This window comes from Artemia franciscana, chromosome 18 (genome assembly GCF_032884065.1).
Source record: "Artemia franciscana chromosome 18, ASM3288406v1, whole genome shotgun sequence".
Lineage (NCBI taxonomy): Eukaryota > Metazoa > Arthropoda > Branchiopoda > Anostraca > Artemiidae > Artemia > Artemia franciscana.
The window spans coordinates 1,978,458-2,002,370 of NC_088880.1; the positions used below are offsets into that span (position 1 = coordinate 1,978,458).

General features: G+C 35.1%; 2 protein-coding genes across 2 annotated transcripts in view; both read left to right on the forward strand.

The window, feature by feature from the left end:
• The window catches only part of LOC136038979 (uncharacterized), a 154,615-nt gene that overhangs the window by 84,750 nt on the left and 45,952 nt on the right, over positions 1–23,913 (forward strand). The window contains exon 10 of the mRNA XM_065722497.1: positions 6,225–6,365. Within this exon, the coding sequence (XP_065578569.1) occupies positions 6,225–6,365 (141 nt within the window). The remainder of the gene's footprint in view (positions 1–6,224; positions 6,366–23,913) is intronic.
• Positions 1–23,913, forward strand: part of LOC136038490 (GRB10-interacting GYF protein 2-like) — a 147,646-nt gene that overhangs the window by 59,822 nt on the left and 63,911 nt on the right. The window lies entirely within an intron of this gene.

The following is a 23,913-nucleotide window of genomic DNA, read 5'->3' on the forward strand; positions in this document are numbered from 1 at the left end:
CCTACATTGATAGCCGAAAAGCCATATTTTTGCCCATCTATTGCACTCTATGGCCCTACATTGATAGCCGAAAAGCCATATTTTTGCCAATCTATTGCACTCTATGGCCCTACATTGATAGCCGAAAAGCCATTTTTTGCCAATCTATTGGACCAAGCTTCTAAGGGGCAATACAATAGGGGCAGGGGCAGGGCAATGAACGGACTCATTGCATCCGTTCTAAGCTTCACTCTTCATTCCCTTTCGTATAATTGAAATTTCCTTTTAATACTTTCTAATGTCCCCCATACCCCATTCGGGGACTTCCTGCTTGGCCCTACATTGATAGCCGAAAAGCCATATTTTTGCCAATCTATTGCACTCTATGGCCCTACATTGATAGCTGAAAAGCCATATTTTTGCCAATCTATTGCACCAAGCTTCTAAGGGGCAATACAATAGGGGCAGGGGGAGGGCAATGAACGGACTCATTGCATCCGTTCTAAGCTTCACTCTTCATTCCCTTTCGTAAAATTGAAATTTCCTTTTAATACTTTCTAATGTCCCCCATACCCCATTCGGGGACTTCCTGCTTGGCCCTACATTGATAGCCGAAAAGCCATATTTTTGCAAATCTATTGTACTCTATGGCCCTACATTGATAGCCGAAAAGCCATATTTTTGCCAATCTATTGCACCAAGTTTCTAAGGGGCAATACAATAGGGGTAGGGGCAGGGCAATGAACGGACTCATTACAATCCGTTCTAAGCTTCACTCTTCATTCCCTTTCGTAAAATTGAAATTTCCTTTTAATACTTTCTAGTGTCCCCCATACCCCATTTGAAGACTTCCTGCTTGGTCCTACATTGATAGCCGAAAAGCGATATTTTTGCCAATCTATTGCACTCTATGGCCCTACATTGATAGCCGAAAAGCCATATTTTTGCCAATCTATTGCACCAAGCTTCTAAGGGGCAATACAATAGGGGCAGGTCATAGGGGCAGGGGCAGGGCAATGAACGGACTCATTGCAATCCGTTCTAAGCTTCAGTCTTCATTCCCTTTCGTAAAATTGAAATTTCCTTTTAATACTTTCTAATATCCCCCATACCCCATTCAGGGACTTCCTGCTTGGCCCTACATTGATAGCCGAGAAGCCATATTTTTGCCAATCTATTGCACTTCATCTACAAAACAAGAATTAGCCACCTTCGACTTTCATTCATCATAGCCCTAGAAAGATTTTTGGAATTAATTCAAAAGTATAAATTCAGCCAAAGAAGCACCTAAAACCCTTAATGCCATATCCACACTGACGTTTTACTAATATCGATATTTAACTGACGCTATTTTGACCCAACCAAAGTTTTTCGTAGAATTTTTCAGCCAATCAAAATATTTTAAAGAAAATCTGATTCGCAAGCTAAATTTTGGAAGTGATAAAATCTCATGTGAATGAGCCTTAAGGCCATTCTTCTGAAGAGCTCCTAGCATATCTTCCTCAGCCTTCCGAAACGCCTGCATTTCAGAACCATTAAGAAGTTAGTAATATATATATATATATATATATATATATATATATATATATATATATATATATATATACTCAGTACAGTGAGCTCTTGTACAAGATTCTTTATTTTTTCTTTATCACATAAACTTTCAACTATAAAAGTTATACAATTTATTAATTAAAGTTAAAAACAAATTTTGCTATAAAACACTATTTCTTCATTAATTTTACAACATCATATTCCATACGATCTTCAATGTAGATTCAACAATATATCGATTTCGTGGTTATTTTAAACCTCAAATCGATGATAACATTTTAAATATATATTGATATATTTAAAATATTTGTCATTTTATGCAATATGTCTCAGTATTCTAAATGCACTCCTAACTAATTTTTGCTATCTTTAGAAAGTTCCTAAGCCCAGCAGTGAACAAACACATTTTTTCTCTTTTTTAATTATGTGACAAGACATGGAAAATTATATAAGTTCTTTTTTTGTTTTTGTTTGTTCTGATAAGAGTTTTAAATTTATTTGTTCCAGATTACAAAATCTCACCAAAGGTAAATGTCAATTTTTGTTTAATTTATTTTAAATTATATAGCTGAATAAAAAGTCGTTTAGATTTCGTTTCAATGAAATATCTTTATTTCAATCAAAAGGCCAGTCACACTGAAACAAAGCGAAAAAGCTTGGCACTTGTGTATTATCCCGAACACACTCAAGAAGTGAAGTTAGGTTAATCATAATGAAATATACCAAAATGTAATGATAATATAATGCATTATTAACAAATTATCGAAACTACAACAAAAAATTATGGAAAGCAGGCCGCCCCGAACGCATTATATTAACTACCTTTCCTAACCCTCTCTATATATTAAGTATTTAATTAAAATATACCTGCATCGTGGCGTATTTCAGGAAAGAATAAGCTAGTTATAACCAAATGCAAGAGGAAAACCAGTTTTGTTCAGATCAAACAAAGCAAACTTCTTGTGTGGGATCGGGATAATGCACAAGTACCACAAGGTAAAAAAACAACAAAAAAAACAGAGAAAAAATATAATGCACAAATAGCCAAGTTGTTATCATATTTCTAAATAGGGGGGAGGGGGCATGACGCTGCAACCAGCTCATTATCTGACGTAAAGACTCATTTGAATAGATCTGCCTAAGAAGTTTGATGGGTCGACAAACGAAAATTCAAGTACACATTGGTCATGAGCCGTAAAACTACAAGCATATGACGTCCTATAAATATAAGGGCTATATGCCCTAATATTTATTTTATATTACGACAATATGCCCTAATATGGGAAAAAATAGGGTGTTTAACTTAATCTGTATATTAACAGAACCAATAGAGCAGTAGATTTCTTTTGACTTATAGTGACCCCAAAGGATGTACTGATCTTTCTGTTTACCTGGGAGTAGAGCCTTATTGGTGGTATATGTTTACACATTTACTTCTGTTTCCTCAATTTATTGTTGATATATTATCTGAAAAAATTTATCCATCTATCGATCTAATATGAGCAACATTGAGCCAATTTTTACTTAAAGGAAATCCAGAGTAACAGAATTCCTTTACAAGGGATATTGTGTAATTGCGTAATGTAGATAGGTGGGGCTATGGGTATCAGACAGTGCCATGGGTAAAACCGATAATTTGTTCTTGGGAAGCTGTGCAGAGTATCATGATCAGCCGCGTAACTCTCACAAATAATGAGTGATCTATCAAGTGTAGTGGGATACCTAGCTAATATGGCTCCCATATAGCTAATATGATAGCTGAGGTAGCTAGCATTAAGACACTTATAGGCTAACACAACAAACCCAGAAAAGTAAGGTAGACAATCTACCTCGCTAGCGGTCACCGACTGGTGCAAAATTCTGGAAATGCTGGTGGAGAGGGAGGGTTATTTTTTTCCCATTTTTTCAATCTTTCTAATGAGTATTTTTCCATGAAAATACTAAGAAAGGTATTTTCCAGAATCTAGGGAAAGGGGTATTGAGTCTAGGAAGGTCAAATACAGTCCCTTTCCTCAATTGGTGCCCTTGCGAATCATTTTACAATCCACTACTAAAATGGCGACTTCAACTAGGACGAAAATCTTTAATTATGTTTCTCGTAGTAGGATCGTGGTGATGAACGTCAGTCTAAAGAGAGAAAGAGAGATTATTTGCCCCTGCTCTCGTGTGAATTTTAACTGCAGTTGTTTGTTTTTGCGAAACACTTTCTCAGGGCCGCCACAATATTCCTTAAGCAAGTGCCATAAAGGGAAACTAAATAGTCCCGCCTTCTCTACTCGTTGTTACATTTTCCTATTGTTACTGTGTCAAATTTTTGAGCAATTATAAAGAATGAAAATCCTGATTTATTCTCTTAAGAAATTTATAACTAGAAAAACAACGAAATAGTTTGAGCCACAACATTTTTTATAAGTAAAGTCTCTGTTTCTTTGTTGTCAATCTCAACCATTGTAGTAATTATTCATAAAATCTCGAACTTCAAGGTCATATCTAGGGTGGGTTACTAGGGTTGATCCCCCCCCTGAAATTTGTGTCCAACTCTTAAAAAAGTATAAAAAATAAATAAAAAATGAATAGTATAAAATAAAGTATAAATAAAAAATAAAGTATAAAACAAATTTTGATGCGTTTTGTAAAGTTTTTGCCCCCCCCCCCAACAAAAATACTGGATACGGCCTCGTCAACCTTATTTAAGAATTAATCGTGTATTCATAATAATTGCAATATCCCAAAAGAGTTGATGTTTAATAATTAATGCCTATTATTTTACAAAGAAAGAGAAGATTTGCTAAAAATTGTATGATGCAGTTACAACCTGAAAATGTAATAATGTTTGGTGGACCTGCTTCATTGTTTTTTTCAATGATCAAGATTGGCCTAGGATGATTTGTTTTTTGTCTCATTTTTACTATTTTTATGCAGAGAAAGTTCAAAGTCCACTTAAATATAAGCTATGTGAAATATTGCATTAAACTAGCTAAGATCTAAGATCTATCACTTTGGTAGGTTATGAAATTTAATCATGGACATTAATATTTATCTAAGGATTGAACAAGTCCATTTCATAAACTTTGAGTTAAATTTAAATCCTGTAATCCTCTGGGTATATAAACTTATCAGCCATTTAGCCAATAGTAACGTTTTTGATTAAAATATAGCCAATTTTGTTTGTTTAATGGCTTATGTCAGCAAAGAATTAAGGTTCAACGGAAAGTCAGGTTTTGTTAAGTGTTCAAATTTTTGGAAATATTGATAGCCAATGTAAAAAGAAACAGCTATGGATTTTAGGATACATAACTGGTTTACACTAGAATTTTTTTTTGAACGGGTACAAAAATAAATAGAAGTTCTTCGATGAATTTTATTAGTTTTTCCTTCTAAAAGTATCTTCAGTTTTTTTTTTTTACTTTTTAAGAACCACAATTCTTTTATTTCTGTGTCAAGCTCTTCTTATTATATCGTGGACTGATTATTATTTCAGCTACCATGATAAGTATCTTGCTTTTACGCTTCTATTATTTATTTCTTTTTGCATTTTAGAAATTATTCGCACAATTTCTTTGTATTTTTAATTTTAACATCAACAAAAAATACTTACATTTTATGTAATTAAAATTTTTGCGTCAAATACATTAAAAATCAATTAAAAAATTAAATTACAGTAATTTGTGCAATTGTTTTATAGACACATTTGATAATAATTACTGTTATCTCCACTTTGTTCTGTTTTCCATACTTGCTATTTAGTAAAACATTACTTTATGTTTTACGATCTTTATCATGATTTAATGAGCAGCTCCATGGGAAGTTTTCGGGTAGCACTAAAAATGTGTGGTCCAAAAATAATTTGAGTGTAATAGACGGTGTTGAGCATGCCTAACCTGATAATTAATCCATTGAAAAGGGGGGGGACTAGATTAAACTATGATGGAGTTCACTGGTAAGCTTGGGCAAAGGGTTGTCTTGGTTAATGTTGGACGGTAATTTACAGTAGATTTAAGGGTATAATCCTCTGCGGTAAAATCTGCGCAAATTAACAGTGAAGAATAGTTATATTCGTGAGCTTAGGGGTATGATGTTACCAACGCCACCTCATTGGAGTTTGGGCTAGTTTTGCTACTTTTAGGTCATGTGTGTTACACTCAATAAAGTTCTTTATGTTCTAAATTTGATATTTACTTTTCATCGAAAAAATTTGATTTTTTTTAATTCGACTATTTACAAATGATTTTATTTTTCATTATTACCAAAATAAGGAATTGCTGGGAAAATGATATATCACGACGGGATGAACATCACAAATCTAGATAATAAAAACATAATGATAACACAATATTAATCTAAGGTTGAGAGCTATGACTCTGACCTCATTTTACTGATTAATCCAGTTTTGAGACGAAACATTGCTGTTCTGTTGCATATTATCTTGATAATTTGCTCTCTCTTCTTAGCAAAAACGTAGCTAGGTAAGAGTAAGGCTCCTATGCCCCCCCCCAATACAATCAGAAGTGAATTCATTGTAAATTTCCTGCTGAGAATAATGAATATAAATCACTTAGCCGGCTAGATGCCCCCCCCCCTCGAAAGGAGTAATCAAATACGAACCCTCAGAATTGAGCAATAAGTCAAACATTATTATAACCAGTATTTTTGTAAGCCAAGCATTTTTTTACTTCTTATTCCACTTCCAGGAAATAAGGAGCCAGGAGAGAACAGTGACTCTAGCGGTACGAAGGAGGAGCTTTTATCTGGAAGGAGACACAGAGAACACATTTTGAACTTGAATAAAATTATTGCGCAACAAGTTCAAGCTCGAAGCAAAGCTGTTGCTGGTAAGGGTTATCCTCGTATTTTTTTATGTATATTTTCTTTGTAGTATTATCATCAACCAACCTTAGACTACGTAAATGATGGGATAATGTTACCCAAGAGCCGCTGATGCCTCAAAGGGTCCCGACAATGGTCGATGTTTCAGTTGCCGTGTAATTTTCATAGGGATAGGGAGTAAGCCTGTCTTTCAACGTCAAGACTCCTTGGTTGTATATTACCTGACCAAAAAATTGGAGGGCATCTAGGCCCCCTCCCATGCTCATTTTTTCCCAAAGTCAACGGATCAAAATTTTGAGATAGCCATTTTGTTCAGCATAGTCGAAAACCATAATAAGTATGTCTTTGGGGATGACTTCCTTGGATCTTTCCTTGGAGGAATCTGTCATGGGGGAAGAAAAATTCAATAAAAAGGGCGCAGGATTTTCTAGCATTTTTCGACTATGCTGAACAAAGAGACCAATCCACTGTGGTACACATTGTGCATAGCTAGAGTAAACCCTGCTTTAAATTCTACGATTTTTTAAATTGAATTAATTTTTGTCTCTTATTAATTAATTGATTTGTAATTTTAGAATTTTAAAAAGGTCATTTGGAATTCCAAATTCGGAAATTCCAACTATTCCAATTTGGAAAAGTTATATGTAATATATATTTGGAATTCCATTGCAGTATTTCTACGACTTGGCAATGATATTTTTTGTCAAGATTTACTTTGTCAAATCGTACGCGATGTCCGTTCATCCTAAATGCTTGTTGAACTTCAATCCGAAGGAGTGTAAAGAAGAAATTTCTGGGAAATCATCCCAGGTAAACTGTTCTATGTCAGAGACTTGGCCAGCCTTGTAGGAAAACTCATTCCTTAAATAGTCAGAACTTGAATGCCATAGCTCCTCAAATGATGAACATATACCTTCCGACTGTATTAGAGTATAAGTGAAAAGACCCACAAGTTGGTTTGGTAATTTAAAAGGTATTATGTTACGAGACATATAGTTTACAGAGAGGTGATAAAAATTATTCAGGAATACATTTTTGGTTTTGTGACAGCCAAGGCTGTATCCAAGATTTTTTTTTTCGGGGGGGGGGGGTGTTTTAAGAAAAGATTTTTTTCGGGGGGGGGGACAAAAAACCGAAAAAAATGAATAAACTTTTCTTTATATTCATTTTCGTTATGTTTTTACGAGTCAGAAAAACATTTTGGGGGGGGTTCAAACCCCCTACCCTCTGCCATGCCTAACCCCGAGCTAATGAAAAATTGTTGATTCTACAAAGTAGGTTTTAAGGATTAGAAGATGCCGCAAAACACAGCTGTTACAACGAAAATTCAATTGTCTAGCTATCGTTACTCACTTCATTTTCGGAAAAGAGAAGCTTAAAGATTATTTTCTTTTGGAAATCTAGCAGAAACGACTAATCAGACCAAACAAAACGTTCAAATTTTCTAGTTATTTTTCGGAGCTCGTACCTGGTCCGAAATAGAAATAGTACCTGAGTTCTTGTCGTTAAGACATCTATTTGAAGCGGCAGACCAGGTTTATTTTTGTCTAAAGTAGGACAAACTGTCTTAGATTTTCTCATTTGGAAGTTCGTCACCATTTTAGTCTTTGGTGTAACAGTGGGTTACCAATTTCTTGCGTAGGAGACATGATGCGTTTTGAAAAATAAGATACACAATTTTTACGATTTCGTCGTAATATGTTTCTAAGTAGAGACTTATAGTGTGACGATGAAACTTGTAAGGGAACCCTGCATTGCGTTTTTTTTTTGCAAAATATATGCTTTTCAAATATAAAGAGAGTTTTTGTTTTTTATTTCCTCCGTATTTTGTTGCAAAACCTAGTAAAAGGTAAAACTGTTTAGTACTTTCAAGCACTTTATACCAGATTGTTTATCTTCTTTGCTAAAAGGAATTAATAAAAAGCCTGGTTCATACTTCCTTATCGGCTTCTTTCGTATTTATCTATCATTTATTCATTTTGTATTTATGCATCTATTGATTTTATATTTACCTTTTTATTTATTTATTCCACTTGTTCTTTTGTATTTATTTCGTTCTTTGATAGACGCTTTTAATTATACCCTCGTTTCATTCTGTCTTCTATTATTGAAATTCTGGCCCTTTCGCCAACATATTTTAAATTTTTTGTCATTAGTTCAAATTTATTTGTTAAGTTCAATTTTTTTAATTTTCCCAATCAAATGAATGACCCAATCAGTCATTCGGGCCAATTTTTCAAAAGCAAAGGATGTGACACAAGGACAATATATTCAAGTCAAGACCGAACATACCGAGTATAAATTAATTTCAAGTTACCGGTTGTTACAACAGTAATAAGCGAATCTATGGCTAAAAGAACAAACTAAAAAATTAAATATGGACTCATCTAACCGGCATCTAGCAGTAACTGCCAAAATAAAAAAAAATCGCTGGAAATATGTTATGGCGGCAACAATGCACTGGACTACTGGAAATTTGAGATCTTGTTTTTAACGTTGAATAACAAAGACATCAACCAGCTAAAATTATTTTAGATTTAAAAGTTTTTTCTTTTTTTTTTATCGTCAAATCTTGTCAATACACGTATAGGTAAGTCTAAATGACTTCTCCAAATACCCACTAAGAAAAATAAAATATCCATTTAAGGTACATATAGTACAATAATCGTTATGCAATCAAACTTGAGTAAAATTAATTCCTTGAAAAAGTTTTTAATTTGCGTTTGAGGATGCCCAAACACGAACAACAATCTGATGTCCGACAACAATGACATCAAACGTAATAGAAATCTCAAATTTAATAATAATAAATTGCAAATGGTTATCTTTGATTGAATGAAAGAAAGTTATCAAAACAATAATTTACCTATGTTTCCATTCGTTCGACCTTTTATGCTCACAATTTAATCCTGAAAAGCAACGCTAGATGGCAGGAAATGTTGCTTTTCGAATCTCGGATCCAATTTACCGTGGACCCAAAATTATTTGGGCATAACACATAGGACATCGCCGGGTATAATATAAGATATCAACGTATGTTCAAATTTCGTGTTGGGTGATTTTATAACCAAAACCGCTATTTTATGACATTTTTCTTATTGTTTCAAAATCATGAAGTTTTTTGGGTAGTACCACATTTCCGTCTGTGTTCGCACGTTAAACCGTGAAAATAAATAAACAAAACTAATTAGTTAAATTTTACAACGCTTTTCGTTGGTAAAATTCGAATGCTAAGACACCCACAATTAACAACAGCTTAAAAGGAAACCTGCGTCTTCTTTAACTGTTAAGCACTGGTTCGTACGCTGGGAGGCTTCTCCGGGCCCGGCTCCCCCCTTGGAATCACGATTTCATATTTCCATACTTTTCTGGTACTTCTCACAGAATAAGGGATTTGAAGGATTTGGGTACCCTCGAGACAAATTCCTGTGTACGTGCCTGGTTAGGTACAATATGCTTTTAGTTTTTTTAAAGCTGATTTTTGTATATTTAATTTTGTGCACGGTGCAACCAAAAATGGCATATCTGCATATAGGCTACAGTTTTTTTTTCATTATAAGTCTAATTCCCATTTTTTCTAATTTTGTAATATGTGTAAGTTTTCAGTTAATCGATTCAAACTCTTAGGTTTCATTGTCACTGTCCTCGATACTTAAGAGGAGTTGAAAGTGCTGTCCTATTTAACTTATCTTTTTATCTATATAACTTTCTTGGAGAACTTTCTTTAATATATTGAAGAAAGTAATGAATAAAAAATTCTGGTATTATATCAAAATTCAAATTCTGGGATTATAATTTTCAGAAAGTTTTATTCAGCTCCGGATCAAATAGACGCGAAGTCCGATTGCATTCTCTTTTTTGCTGGGCCTCTATATAATAAATATTTACTAGAATATACTTCAATAGTAGTTTACGTACGTAAATTAGTTCACGTACGTAGTACAAAATGCTCTCTAATATTGGACTGTTCTGATAAAATTCAATAAATTTGACATAAATTTTTACGGGTATCAGTTTTCCATGTTATAAAGTATATATTTTATAACAATAATTACATTAATAAATTTCATCCAGCACTGCAAACTTAAAATAAACATATTTGTAATTATTTGAATAATTCATAATTTATCCCTTAATGTTAAAAACAATCTGCTTTAAATTTCAAAATCTTTTTCTTTTTTTAATTGTAACGCGGAGCCCTTTCAAATGCAGGCCTCGAATGGGACCGTTCCCCCTTTATTCGGGTTATTTTTCTCTGGTTTTTTTCACCTACTTTCTTCTTTCTATTTTCTGGTACTACTTGCCTACTTTATTTCCTACTTCCTTTAAAATATCAAAGAAAGTCATTCTGGAAAAAGCATTTGTTTACCAGAATTAATTTCCAGAGTTAACTGCTGATTCTATCTTCAGTCGCCTTCAAATATCTTGATTAATCAACTATGTACTGAAAATTGTATTCTTTTCATGTGCATCCTTATCTGGCTCTTTCATATCCTTGCTTTGTAATAGCAGATGCAAGAATGGTGTCAAAGACCCCAGGGGGAGGAAGATCTTCTCAATAACAGATACTAAGCTCTCTAAGATTATTACTGAGATTTGATTCCTCTGTTGAGATGTTTATATGACTGGAAGGGAGCGGGGCTGCTATTCCTTCGGATTTCCGGTTTGAGCTTGGGATCTTGGGGAAATAATGTATGTTAAACACTATCCCCGAAAGGATACTGTGTATAATATCTGGGATTCTGATTTTTAAACTGCGATTTTTTGCTAATGAATCTTAGAATATTGTTAAATTCCAAGTGATTGCTTTGGAAGAGTTTACAAACTTTTTGCTTGGAAAGGGATATTTAAAGCAGGGATTCATAACTCTTTTGTAAGTGTTTATCTCTTAGAATTTAATAACACGTTTTTGCACCCTCTTAGGAATAGTCCAAGAGTTTTTTTTTCTGAAGTACCACTTTTTACAGTTCACCCGCCATCCTTTCTAGATTCGCTTGCCAGAAATTTTTTTGGGTCCCCTCGGAGCTTGTGGACACCGTCTGGAAACTCCCATGCTTACATCCCCCTTCCTTCGTTCCAAGGGAAAAAACAATTTTCTTTAAATACGTCTTAGAATTGATAAATATTTGTAACTTGCTATTTTGATTATTGTTATTGTTATATTGCATGAGTCTAGAAGCTAGATATTTCATAATTTCATAATGTAATTTATTTATTTTTTTTTTTTTTTTTTGGTGTGTGTGTGTAATGTTGGAAATCTTAACTCAGGGTTGAAATAAGGTGTTTTTTAGTCGAGGAGATTTGTTATTTCTTATAGTAGGTTTGAATCTCCCTCCCTCCTGGAATGTTTCCCCGAGTCGTAAAAGCGTAACATAAATGAATATAAATTTTTTTTGATGCTTTTCTAATTTTTATGGCACTTGGTATTAACCAAGTGACATATAGCAATCGCCAATTCTGTCGGTCTGTCTGTCTGTCGGTCTATCTGTCGTTGGCCGGTTAATTCGGAAAAAATAGAAAAAATGAAGTATTTTTAACTTATGAGCGGGTGATTGGATCTTAATGAAATTTGATGTTTGAAATGATATTGTATCTCAGAGCTTTTATTTTAAATCCTGACCGGATCTGATGACATTGGGGGGAGTTGGAGGGGGGAACCTAAAATCTTGGAAAACACTTAGAGTGGAGGGATCGGGATGAAACTTGATGGGAAAAATAAGCGCAAGTCCCAGATACATGATTGACATAACCGGAACTGATTCGCTCTCTTTGGGGTGGTTGGGGGGGGGGGAAAGTAATTCTTAAAAATTAGAAAAAATGAAGTAGTTTCAACTTACGAACGGGTGATCGGATATCAATGAAATCTGATGTTTAGAAGGATATCGTGTCTTAGAACTCTTATTTTAAATCCCGACCGGATCTGGTGACGGGGGCGGGGAGTTGGGAGGGGAAACCTAAAACTTGGAAAACACTTAGAGTGGTGGGATCGGGATGAAACATGGTGGGAAAAATAAACACAAGTCCTAGATAGATGATTGGCATAAACGGAACGGATCCGCTCTCTTTGGGGTAGTTGGGGGGGTGTTTCTGAAAAATTAAAAAATTAGATATTTTTAACTTACGAACGGGTGATCGGATCTCAATGGAATTTGATATTTAGAAGGATATCGTGGCTCAGAGCTCTTATTTTAAACCCGACCGGATCTGGTGACATTGGGGGGGATTTGGGAGGGGGAAACCTAAAACTTGGAAAACACTTCGAGTGGAGGGATCGGGATGAAACTTGGTGGAAAAAAAGCACGAGTCCTAGATACATGATTGACATAACCAGAACGGATCCGCTCTCTTTGGGGTAGTTGGGGGGGGGGGTAATTCTGAAAAACTAGAAAAAATGAGGTATTTTTAACTTACGAACGGGTGATTGGATCTCCATGAAATTTGATATTTAGAAGGATATCGTGTCTCAAAGCTCTTATTTTAAATCCTGACCGGATCTGGTGACATTGGGGGAAGTTTGGGGTGGGGAAACCTAAAATGATGGAAAACGCTTAGATTGGAGGGATTGGGATGAAACTTGGTTGGAAAAATAAGCAGAAGTCTTGCATACGTGATTTACATAATTGGAACGGATCCGCTCAATTGGGGAGGGGGGTAATTCTGAAAAATAAGAAAAAATGGCGTATTTTTAACTTACGAAGGAGTGATCGGATCTTCACGAAACTTAATATTTAGAAGGACCTCGTAACTCAGATATCTTATTTTAAATCTCAACCGGATCAAGCGTAATGGGGGGGGGGTAGTGGGGGGCAGTTGGGGGGACCGGAAATCTTAGTAAATACTTAAAGCGGTGAGATCAGGATGAAACTTGATGGGAAGAATAGAAACCTGTCTAAGATACGTGACTGTCATAACTGGACCGTATCTGCTCTCTTTGGTGGAATTGGGGGGGGGTAATTTTGAAAATTGAGGTATTTGTAACTTACGAAAGGGTGACCAGATCTTAATGAAATTTGATAATTAGAAGGATCTTGTGCTTTAAAGTTGTAATTTCAAATTCCAACCAGATCCTGTGACATTCGGGGGAGTTGGAGGGGGAAACCGGAATTCTTGGAAAACTTGAAAATTGGGGTATTTTTATCTTACGAATAGATGATCGAATCGTAATGAAATTTGATTTTTAGAAGGAATTCATGTCTCAGAGCTCTTATTTAAAATCCCGACCAGATCTTTTGACTTTGGGGGGAGTTGGAGGGGGAAATCTTGGAAAAACACTTGGAGTGGAGGAATCGGGATGAAGCTTGGTGGATAGAATAAACAAATGTCCTTGATACGTGATTGACAGAATCGTACTGGATTCCCTCTCTTTGGGGGAGTTGGGGGGAGGGGTTCAGTGATTTGGCGAGTTCGGTGCTTCTGGACGTGCTAGGGCGATGAAAATTGGTAGGCGTGTCAGGGAGCTGCACAATTTGTCTTGATAAAGTCGTTTTCCCAGATTCGACCATCTGGGGGGCAAAAGGGAGAGGAAAAATTAGAAAAAAATTAGGGATTTATAACTTACGAGTGGGTGATCGGATCTTAATGAATTTTGATATTTAGAAGGACTTTGTGACTCAGAGCTCTTATTTTAAATCTTGACCGGCATTAAGCCTCTTATTTTCCTTTTTAAATCAATCTATTGATTCATAGACTTTTGTTAGAGCTCATACCATATGATCTCTTGGCTCTTAGCTCTTCTCGCCTCGTCACAAGTGCCATATGAGCTCTTAGCTCTTGTTTTTATCGTAAAATCCCCTCGGAAAAAATGTTGCTCGTGTCAGGCACCCAACTGACTGACTATATCTCAAACGGTTAGCTTTATAAAAAAAAAAGTAGTCACGCCCTCTAGTCCAATAATGAGAGAAAGGATGAGATCGATAGGGCACATCTGTGGACGAAGGATGACAGATTGCCAAAGATTGTCTTTGTCGGCCAACCGTCTAGGGCCAAACAAAATGCGGGTCGTCCCCGAATGGGGTAGGAGGATGTCGTAAGAAAGATTTAATTGAAATCGGAGCTTTTTGGGAGGGTGTAAAGAGGGAGGCTTTGAATAGATTGGGATGGAGGAGGAGCGTGAAGAGCTGTGTTGGTTTCAGGTGGCTTAGCGTTGCGGTCAATTGTTTGTAGTAATAGTAATAGTAGTGATGTTTGTAAAAATCTCTCTTTAGTCTCGAGAGCACTCAGCAGATTTGACAATTCAAAAGGCAATATGTGACAATTCTTGTAAAACTTAAGTTTACATTCGGCTTGCTTAGACTTAGTAAGGAACTAACTAAGCAACAAAGCATAAAATTAGAGGTAACGTTCTAGCGTTTATTAACGCTAGAGCGTTAATAAACGCTCTAGTAATAAACGCTTAATAAACGCTCTAGTAAAGGCCATATGGCTCCAATGTTTTTTCCCAGAGGCACTTCATATGGGAGGGGTCATCTTATGAATTTCAGAGGCGGCTCATTAGAATGAAAATCGGAAGTTGTAGTGCCCTTTTTAAGGTTCAAAAGTGATCGAAGGGTAGCTAGCTCCCTCCCCAACGCCCTTTTTTTCCCTAATCCATCCGATAAGAACTTTCAAAAATAGGTCAAATATCAGATGAAAAAAGTCCGAGGTCGACACAACCCTCCACGGCCCTGGAGCAGGCGTTGTAAGTTTTAACTGGGGCATATATGGTTCTTAAAGAAGGGACTCTCGAATAAACTTCATAGAGGGATCATTTGATCTGAAATTGAAAGCTCTAGTTCACTTTTAAAGAGTCAAAAGAGAATGAAGGTCAACTAGCCCCCGCCTAACGCCCTTTTTTCCCAAAACCCATCCAATAAAAATTTTGAATTATCCATTCTATTGAAAATAGTTAAAACATTAGATAATGAAAGGTCTTGGATCAACACAAAGCCCCAGAGGCCAGGGGCAAAGCTTTTAAGGTATGCCTAGGGGGTATATAAGGTTTTTACATAAGGGGTGGTCTTGGAAACTGAAAGTTCCAGTTTCATTTTTAAGAGTCAAAAGTGATCGAATGGCAACTAGCCATTCGATGGCTCTACCCCTCTATAAGGCTCTTGTGGAAGGAAGGATAGCATAAACTTCAGATGGGGTTCATTCGATTGGAATCTCTAGTGCCCTTTTTAAGAGTCAAAAGTGATCGGAGGGCAACTAGTCCCTTTCCCCCAAGGCTCTTTTTCCCCAAATGTATCCGATCAAATTTTTTAGATAGCCATTTTATTAAAAATTGCTAAGATAAAATAACAAAAACTCCGGGATTGACACGACCCCCCCCCCAGAGCCAGTGGGTAAGTGTTGTAAGTTACCGGGGGCATATAAGGTTTTTATGGATGGAATGATTGTATATCTTCGCTGGCGGTTTACTCTATTGAAAATTGAAAGTTCTAGTTTCCTTTTTAAGAGTCAAAAGGGACTGGAAGGCAACTAACCCTCCTGCCTTCTTTACCCCTAATCCATCCGATTGAACTTTTTGGATAGCCGTTATATTAAAATAAGTCAATAGCAAAAACTCCACGGTAAACAAAACACACTCAGAGCCCTGGGGCAATTGGTGCATGTTATGTCCGGAGGGGGGGGGGGGGGTATATAAGCTTCTTATGCGAGGCTTTTTAAAACAGTTCAAAGGTCAGATAAGCCTCCACAACCACTTAAAAATTTATGAATGATATTTGATTCCAAAACTTAAGCGAGTTGACCCCTGGCTTTTTCTGCATGAACTGACCCCCTTCCCCCATAAAAAATAACTTATTAACGATATTTATTCTAAAAATTAAACAGCTCACCCCTGCCATCTATGGTCCGACTCCCCCTCCCAAAAAAAAAACAACGACAACAACTTATTAACAATATTTTATTCCAAAACTTATGGTAGCTGACCCCTGGTCCTCCATTGCCGAATACTCTCGCTCCCCCAAAAACATCGATGATAAATCCCGAGAACTGACCCTTGACCCTCCCTTTATGGCCTGACCCCCCTAAAAATATTTATGATATTTTATTCCAAAAATCATAGGAGCTCACCCTCGACAAAAAAAAACTTGTTGACGATATTCAATTTCAAGAATGATCGGAATTCAGTTTAATTTTATTAGCTGTTCCCAAACCTGTTCAAAATATCTATATTCTTCATTAAAATAAAGACTATAGCTGCTGCCCGTCCTGGCACCTGGATAAGTGGTTGGCGCGCTAATGTGAGAATTCCTTTTCCAAGGGGCACGGGTTCAATCCCATTTGTGACCAGTTATTTGGTTTGGGACGGGGGTCAGGGGATTGACTCTGCAAGCTCAGCCAGAGTCGACTCAGCTGTAAATGGGTACCTGGAGAATTCTGGGGAAGGTAAGGAAGGGTGTGTGAAAGCACAGGATAGTTAGCCCCCAGTCCCCCATTGTGCTTCCTGATTGAAGGGCCATGAGACGGAGATCAGCACCGCCGATTCGGATCTTATGGGTCTAGTGCCATCTTACTTACTTACTTACCTAATGCCCGTTTCCCTAACGGTAAAAGCATATGGTCTACTGCGTATTTGCGCTTTACTAAAACGAATTAAACTACAAATATTTTATTTTGTTCTTATTGCGACATTGAAAATAAAGCGAAAATTGCAGTGAAACCAGACCAATATTTACCATTAGGCCCACTAGGCCCTGTGGCTTTCACTACTCCTGAAGTTTTGGAGATTTCTCTAAAAATCTTGCTAACACGGAGCGGCAGAAACGCCTCGGCCTAAAATCAACAAAGCTTTATATTTGGCCTTAGGTGAAACAAAAACTTGAGTTGGTGAGCTGTCAGCAAGTAATATCATTATATATCAAATATTTAGTTTAATTTTATTAGTACTTGTCAAAACTGTTGATTTATTTTGGAAAAAAAATGAAATAGGGAATTTTGAAAAACATGAAACTTTGGAAATCAAAAACGGACAGAAATTAATAAAAAAAACTTTTCGAAAAAGAAGTTTTCTAAAGAAAAGTAAAGGTCATACTAAACTTAAGATCAGAAGAAACAGAAACCTACAGTAACTCAAACTCAAAAGGACCAGTAATTACTATTAAAGAATAAATAAAACCCAAAACGTGTAAAGTTTAAGTTCAATATGCGAATCAAGCTTAAAACGAACAGAAATATTTTGCTATTGGAATATAAATGAAACGCAAACCGAACAGAAATTAAATAAACATTCTTATCTAACAAACGTACAATAGGCACTAATTTAAATGGGTAAATAAAACTTAAAACGACTGAAACTTAAATTGAATATGCAATTCAGGCTTGAAACGAGCAAAAATCTCTACAAAAAAGACTTTGGGTTTTGCCTTTTTCTCTCACTGTAAAAGTCTCAAACCTACTGCGTTATTAACGCTTTCCTGAAAACGAATTATATCATAAATATTTTCTTTTGTACTTACTACAACATTGAAAATAGACGTAAAATTACAGTAAAATTCAATTTTGTAACTGATTAGCTTTCAACAATGGAATATACGAAATATTCAGTTTAATTTTAATAGTTCTTTCCAAGGCTGTTCAAGTCAAATATAGCTTTACTACAAAGGAGAGTTTGGATACTGCTCCTTTCTCTAACTGTTAAGTCTAAAGCCCACTACGTCATTTGAGCTTCACTGAAAACAAATAATATCACAAATATTTTCTTTTCCAGTCATTGCAAGATTGAAAATGGAAATAAAATTACATTAAAATATAATCTTGAACTGATGATCTTTCAATAATTGATAGAATTTTGTATCAAACATTCATTTTGATTCTATTTGTACTTTCCAAGATTCTTTAAGACACATATAGTTTTCAGTAAAGCACCAATGACGCAGTAGGCTTAAGACTTTTACAGTTTGAGGAGGAGGCAAAGCCCAAACTTTTGTTCGTAGTGATTTCTGTTCGTTTCAAGCTTGATTGGCATCTTCAATTTAAGTTTCAATCGTTCTAAGATTTATTTACTCATTTATATTAGTGCTTATTGTATGTTTGTTTAATATGAATATTTTGTTTAATTTCTGTTCGTTTTGGGTTTCATTTATATTTCAATAGTAAAATATTTCTGTTCGTTTTAAGCTTGATTTGCATATTCAACTTAAGCTTTACTTGTTTTAAGATGTATTTATTCATTTATATTAGTACCTGTCGTATGTTTTTTTGCTATGATTGTTTATTTAATTTCTGTTTTTTTTGCGTTTCATTTATTCTTTAATAGTAAATTCTTGTCGTTTTGAGTTTGAATTATTGTAAGTTTCTCTTTCCTCTGATCATAAATTTAGTATGGCCTTTACTTTTCACTAGAAATCTTGTTTTTTGAAATTTTTTTTTCTAATTAATTTAAATAAGTAGCCAAATAAATAACCTAATAACTAAATAAGTTAAAGTTTTCCTAAATAAATCACATACAAAAAATTAAAAAATTACTAAAATAATTATATTTATTGTAAAAGAAACAACGAAATAAATAAAATATGTGCGAAATAAATAATATTTTTAATTTCACTATAAATGAAATTTGTTTCTTTATTATAAATAAAATAGTTCAATAAATGAAATGCAAAATCAAATTATGGATAAATAAACTAAATTATTAATTGACTAGGTCCTATCGATTAACTCAAGTTGTTTTCTCTTATTTTATTTTGCTTTTCAAAATATTTAGATCTTAGATTTTTTCCAAAATTCTTGTTTTTTTTCTATTTTCTCTCAGATAAATAGTTATAACAGACCATAGGATGTTTATATCAAAATTACTTTTGTCATATATAATATAAACCTTAAAAGCCTTCACTGTACAGACAATTACTTTTGAACCATGTAAAATTCATGCTTTAAAATTTGTGGTATTTTCAGTTGCCACATTTGTGGCATTTTTTGATTGGATAAAATTTGTTATGCACAATCTCTGGAAATATGGGTTTTGATGTGGAATTTTAAAGCAAAACCTTGGAAAATATTCAAAACACTATTTGAAGTAATAAAAAAATTCACACAAATCAAACACAAAACTGGAAAACCCAAAGGCACAGAAGGAAAAATTTAAAAAAAATGAAACTAAGTTAACTATTCTGTTGCGAAATAATCCTCTTTTTAGCTGATATTGAAGCAACTCTTTTTGGTCCAGTAGGTAATCTACTCCTACAAAGCTAACAAGAGGATTATTTCGCAACAGAACAGGTAACTTGGTTTCAATTTTTTTAATTTTTCCTCAGTTGCTTTGATGTTCTCATTGAAGTAACTCTAATAGGTTCTTTTCCCTATGGGGATCAGTAGCGACAATTGTATTTATTATTATTGGTCGTGGTTTTATTTGTTTTAGTTTAGTTTTTTTTCTTTTTATCTAGTGCTGAGGACACCTAGTTTACATACAGGCGAAATATTCACGTTGTTTTAGTCTTTCGTCTTTTTTCTCTCTACTGGCCGCAGTTTCGTTTGATGTTTTTTGTTGAGTTTTATCTCTCTTTGTTGATTGTTGTCATGGCTGGCCATTTCGGCTTAAGAACTTTCATTTATAAGCTTCTTCTTTTGGTTTCGGTTCTGGCCTCTCTGGCGCCCAGGGCATAATCTTGATTAGAGCCCATCCCCCCTGTCACCCAAAAGTTTGCAGGCCAAATTTTAACAAAGTTTGTTTATTAGCAAAATTTTCATTTGTTAATAGTATTTTGCATTTATTTAAATCTGTCTTTTCTTACTTTTGCTCTGCAAAATTATTAATTATCTCGTCCCAATTGACAGATTTAATTCTTTTAATTCGGTCTGCTTACTTTTATTTTCAAGGAATGACGATAAAGATATGGGAAAAGGAATATTTTTGGTTCACTGCTTATACTTATTGCTAAGCGTGTCCTTACCGTTAGATTGTTTATTTTGAATTTTGCGCCCTAAGATTTCTGTTCTCGGGCCTCCTCTGTCTTTCCCCTCCACCCTAAAACCGCCTCTGAATCTTATGGAGCACATGTTTCTTGACATGGGCAGTCTTGGGTAGAATCTAGCCCTATGGCATTTAGAATTTTACTTCACGTCATTTTATGTTACGTTACGGGAAAGTCAGTTACCGACCGTCAATAGCAAATAAAAAAGGAATTTCTGGATGGGTGGTTAATAAATTTCGAGAATTAATTCATAATTTTTTTCTACAGAGCCTTTGACGCTTGGTCAGACATTAAATCTCTATCTACATTCCTTATAGCCTGCTTAGGACAATTGTGACAATCTTAGAAGATAACATGTGTAGAAAACTAATTTACGCTATATATCGCAAACAGAAAGTATTATTCAAATTTTTCTTTTCTTCAGCTTTCGTGGTTGCAGCAGTAGCTGCAACTAAATACGACCTTCGGCCAATAGTAAACACCATTAATACTGTGAAACAAATCCAGACCCAAATAAAAAGTACACCATCGGAATCGCCATGACCAAATAACTTATTGATAAAATTTAAATTCCCCTGACTTGAGCAACAAGAAAAATCACTTCTTTTTTTTCAAACAATTCGTGATAACTGTAAATTTCCAAGCTATGAAACCCTTATCATAAGAGAAACAAACTACTAAAACAATTCAATTACTCCGTAGCACAAACATGAGGGTTCACCAGAGGGGTTGTACTCCTCACTGCCTAATTTTTCCTCTATTCAAACAGTTCGTGGTAACGAACTGTAGTAAGGAGCGACCCGGCTCAATAGAAACCAAAACTCTAAAAAATGGAATTTTGATACCAATAGCTACATCACAAGAATCGCATTTTAATGCTGATTTTAAATATATAAGTTTCATCAAGTTTAGTCTTACGCATCAAAAGTTACGAGCCTGAGAAAATTTGCGTTATTTTAGAAAATAGGGGGAAACACCCCCTAAAAGTCATAGAATCTTAACGACCGTCATTATATGTCATTATAAATTACACCATCAGATTCAGCGTATCAGAGAACCCTACTGTAGAAGTTTCAAGCTCCTATCTACAAAAATGTGGAATTTTGTATTTTTTGCCAGAAGGCAGATCACGGATGCGTGTTTATTTTATTTTATTTTTTTTTCCAGGGGTGATCGTATCGACCCAGTTGTCCTAGAATGTTGCGAGAGGGCTCATTCTAACGGAAATGAAAAGTTCTAGTGCCCTTTTTAAGTGACCAAAAAAATTGGAGGGCACCTAGGCCCCCTCCCACGCTAATTATTTTCCCAAATTCAACGGATCAAAATTCTGAGATAGCCATTTTATTCAGCGTAGTCGAAAAACCTTATAACTATGTCTGGAGACGACTTACTCCTCCACAGTCCCCGTGGGAGGGGCTACAAGTTACAAACTTTGACCTGTGCTTACATATAGTAATGGTTATTGGGAAGTGTACAGGCGTTTTCGGGAGGATTTTTTGGTTGGGGGAAGGGGTTGAGAAGAGGGGGATATACTGGGGGAACTTTTCATCGAGGAATTTGTCATGGGGGAAGAAAATTTCCATGAAGGGAGCGCAGGATTTACTAGCATTATTAAAAAAAAAAAAACAATAAAAATAAATATGAAAAAGTTTTTTCAGCTGGAAGTAAGGAGCAGCATTAAAACTTAAAACGAACAGAAATTATTACCCATATGAGGGGCTCACTTCCTCCTAATACCTCGCTCTTTACGCTAAAGTATTTTTAGTAATGTCAACTATTTATTCTACGGCTTTTGTGATTCAGGGGTCATTCTTAATGAATTGGGACAAAATTTAAGATTTGGTGTAAAGAGAGAGGTACTGACGAGGGGGCGAACCCTCTCATATGTGTAACAAAAACATGAGAATAAAAAATTCTTTACGTAAGCTAATTTATAAGTTACGTAAATCTTTTACTAATAAAAAGATTCGTAAAAAATTAAAAGTTCTAGTTGCATTTTTCATTAACCAAAAAATTGGAGGGCAACTAGGCTTCCTCCCCGCTTGTTTTTTCTCAAAATCATTCGATCAAAATTGTGAGAAAGCCATTTAGCCAAAAAAAAAATAAATATGCAAATTCCTCTGCGGAGAGCCAAAATCAAAACATGTATTGATTCAAAAACATTCAGAAATTAAATAAAAAAAACAAGTTTTTTCAACTGAAAGTAAGGAGCGACATTAAAACTTAAAACGAACAGAAATTACTTCGTATATGAAAGGGGCTGCTTCCTCATCAACGCCCCGCTCTTTACGCTATAGTTTTTTACTGTTTTAAAAAGAAGAGTTGAGAGAAAGAGTCAAACTTTAGCGTAAAGAGCGGGGCGTTGATGAGGAAGCAGCCCCTTTCATATACGAAGTAATTTCTGTTCGTTTTAAGTTTTAATGTCGCTCCTTACTTTCAGTTGAAAAAACTTGTTTTTTTTATTTAAATAAATGAAGCACTTATACAGCATCCTTTTATATATTTTTTTCTCCGTCTCTAGCGGGTTACTGGAACATCATAGAGAGCTGTTTAGAGGCTCATTCTAAAGGAATTTACTATATCTATTCGCTTTTACAATTAATAAGACTCAATATTTGAAATGAAATAATTTTTTGACAAAAAATTGCATCTTCCTATACAAGAATACGATTATTTTTCTCTACAAACCTCATTCGGTACGAAGTAATTCAATGAGTAATCGAACGAAGTCTTGATCGCAGGTTATCAAACAGTTCGTGGTAACGAACTGTAGTAAGGAGCGACCCGGCTCAATAGTAACCAAAACTCTAAAAAATGGAATTTTGATACCAATAGCTATATCAAAAGAATCGCATTTTAATGCTGGTTTTAAATATATAAGTTTCATCAAGTTTAGTCTTACCCATCAAAAGTTACGAGCCTGAGAAAATTTGCGTTATTTTAGAAAATAGGGGGAAACACCCCCTAAAAGTCATAGAATCTTAACGAAAATCACACCATCAGATTCAGCGTATCAGAGAACCCTATTGTAGAAGTTTCGAGCTCCTATCTACAAAAATGTGGAATTTTGCATTTTTTGCCAGAAGGCAGATCACGGATGCGTGTTTATTTGTTTTTTTTGTTTTTTTGTTTTTTTTTGTTTTTTTTGTTTTTTTTTCCCCAGGGGTGATCGTATCGACCCAGTTGTCCTAGAATGTTGCAAGAGAGCTCATTCTAACGGAAATGAAAAGTTCTAGTGCCCTTTTTAAGTGACCAAAAAAATTGGAGGGCACCTAGGCCCCCTCCCACGCTAATTATTTTCCCAAAGTCAACAGATCAAAATTCTGAGATAGCCATTTTATTCAGCGTAGTCGAAAAACCTTATAACTATGTCTTTGGGGACGACTTACTCCCCCACGGTCCCCGTGGGAGGGGCAACAAGTTACAAACTTTGACCTGTGCTTACATATAGTAATGGTTATTGGGAAGTATACAGGCGTTTTCAGGAGGATTTTTTTGGTTGGGGGGAGGGGTTGAGAAGAGGGGGATATGCTGGGGGAACTTTCCATCGAGAATTTGTCATGGGAAAAGAAAACTTCCATGAAGGGAGAGCAGGATTTACTAGCATTATTTAAAAAAAAAATTAAAAAATAAATGTGAAAAAGCTTTTTCACCTGGA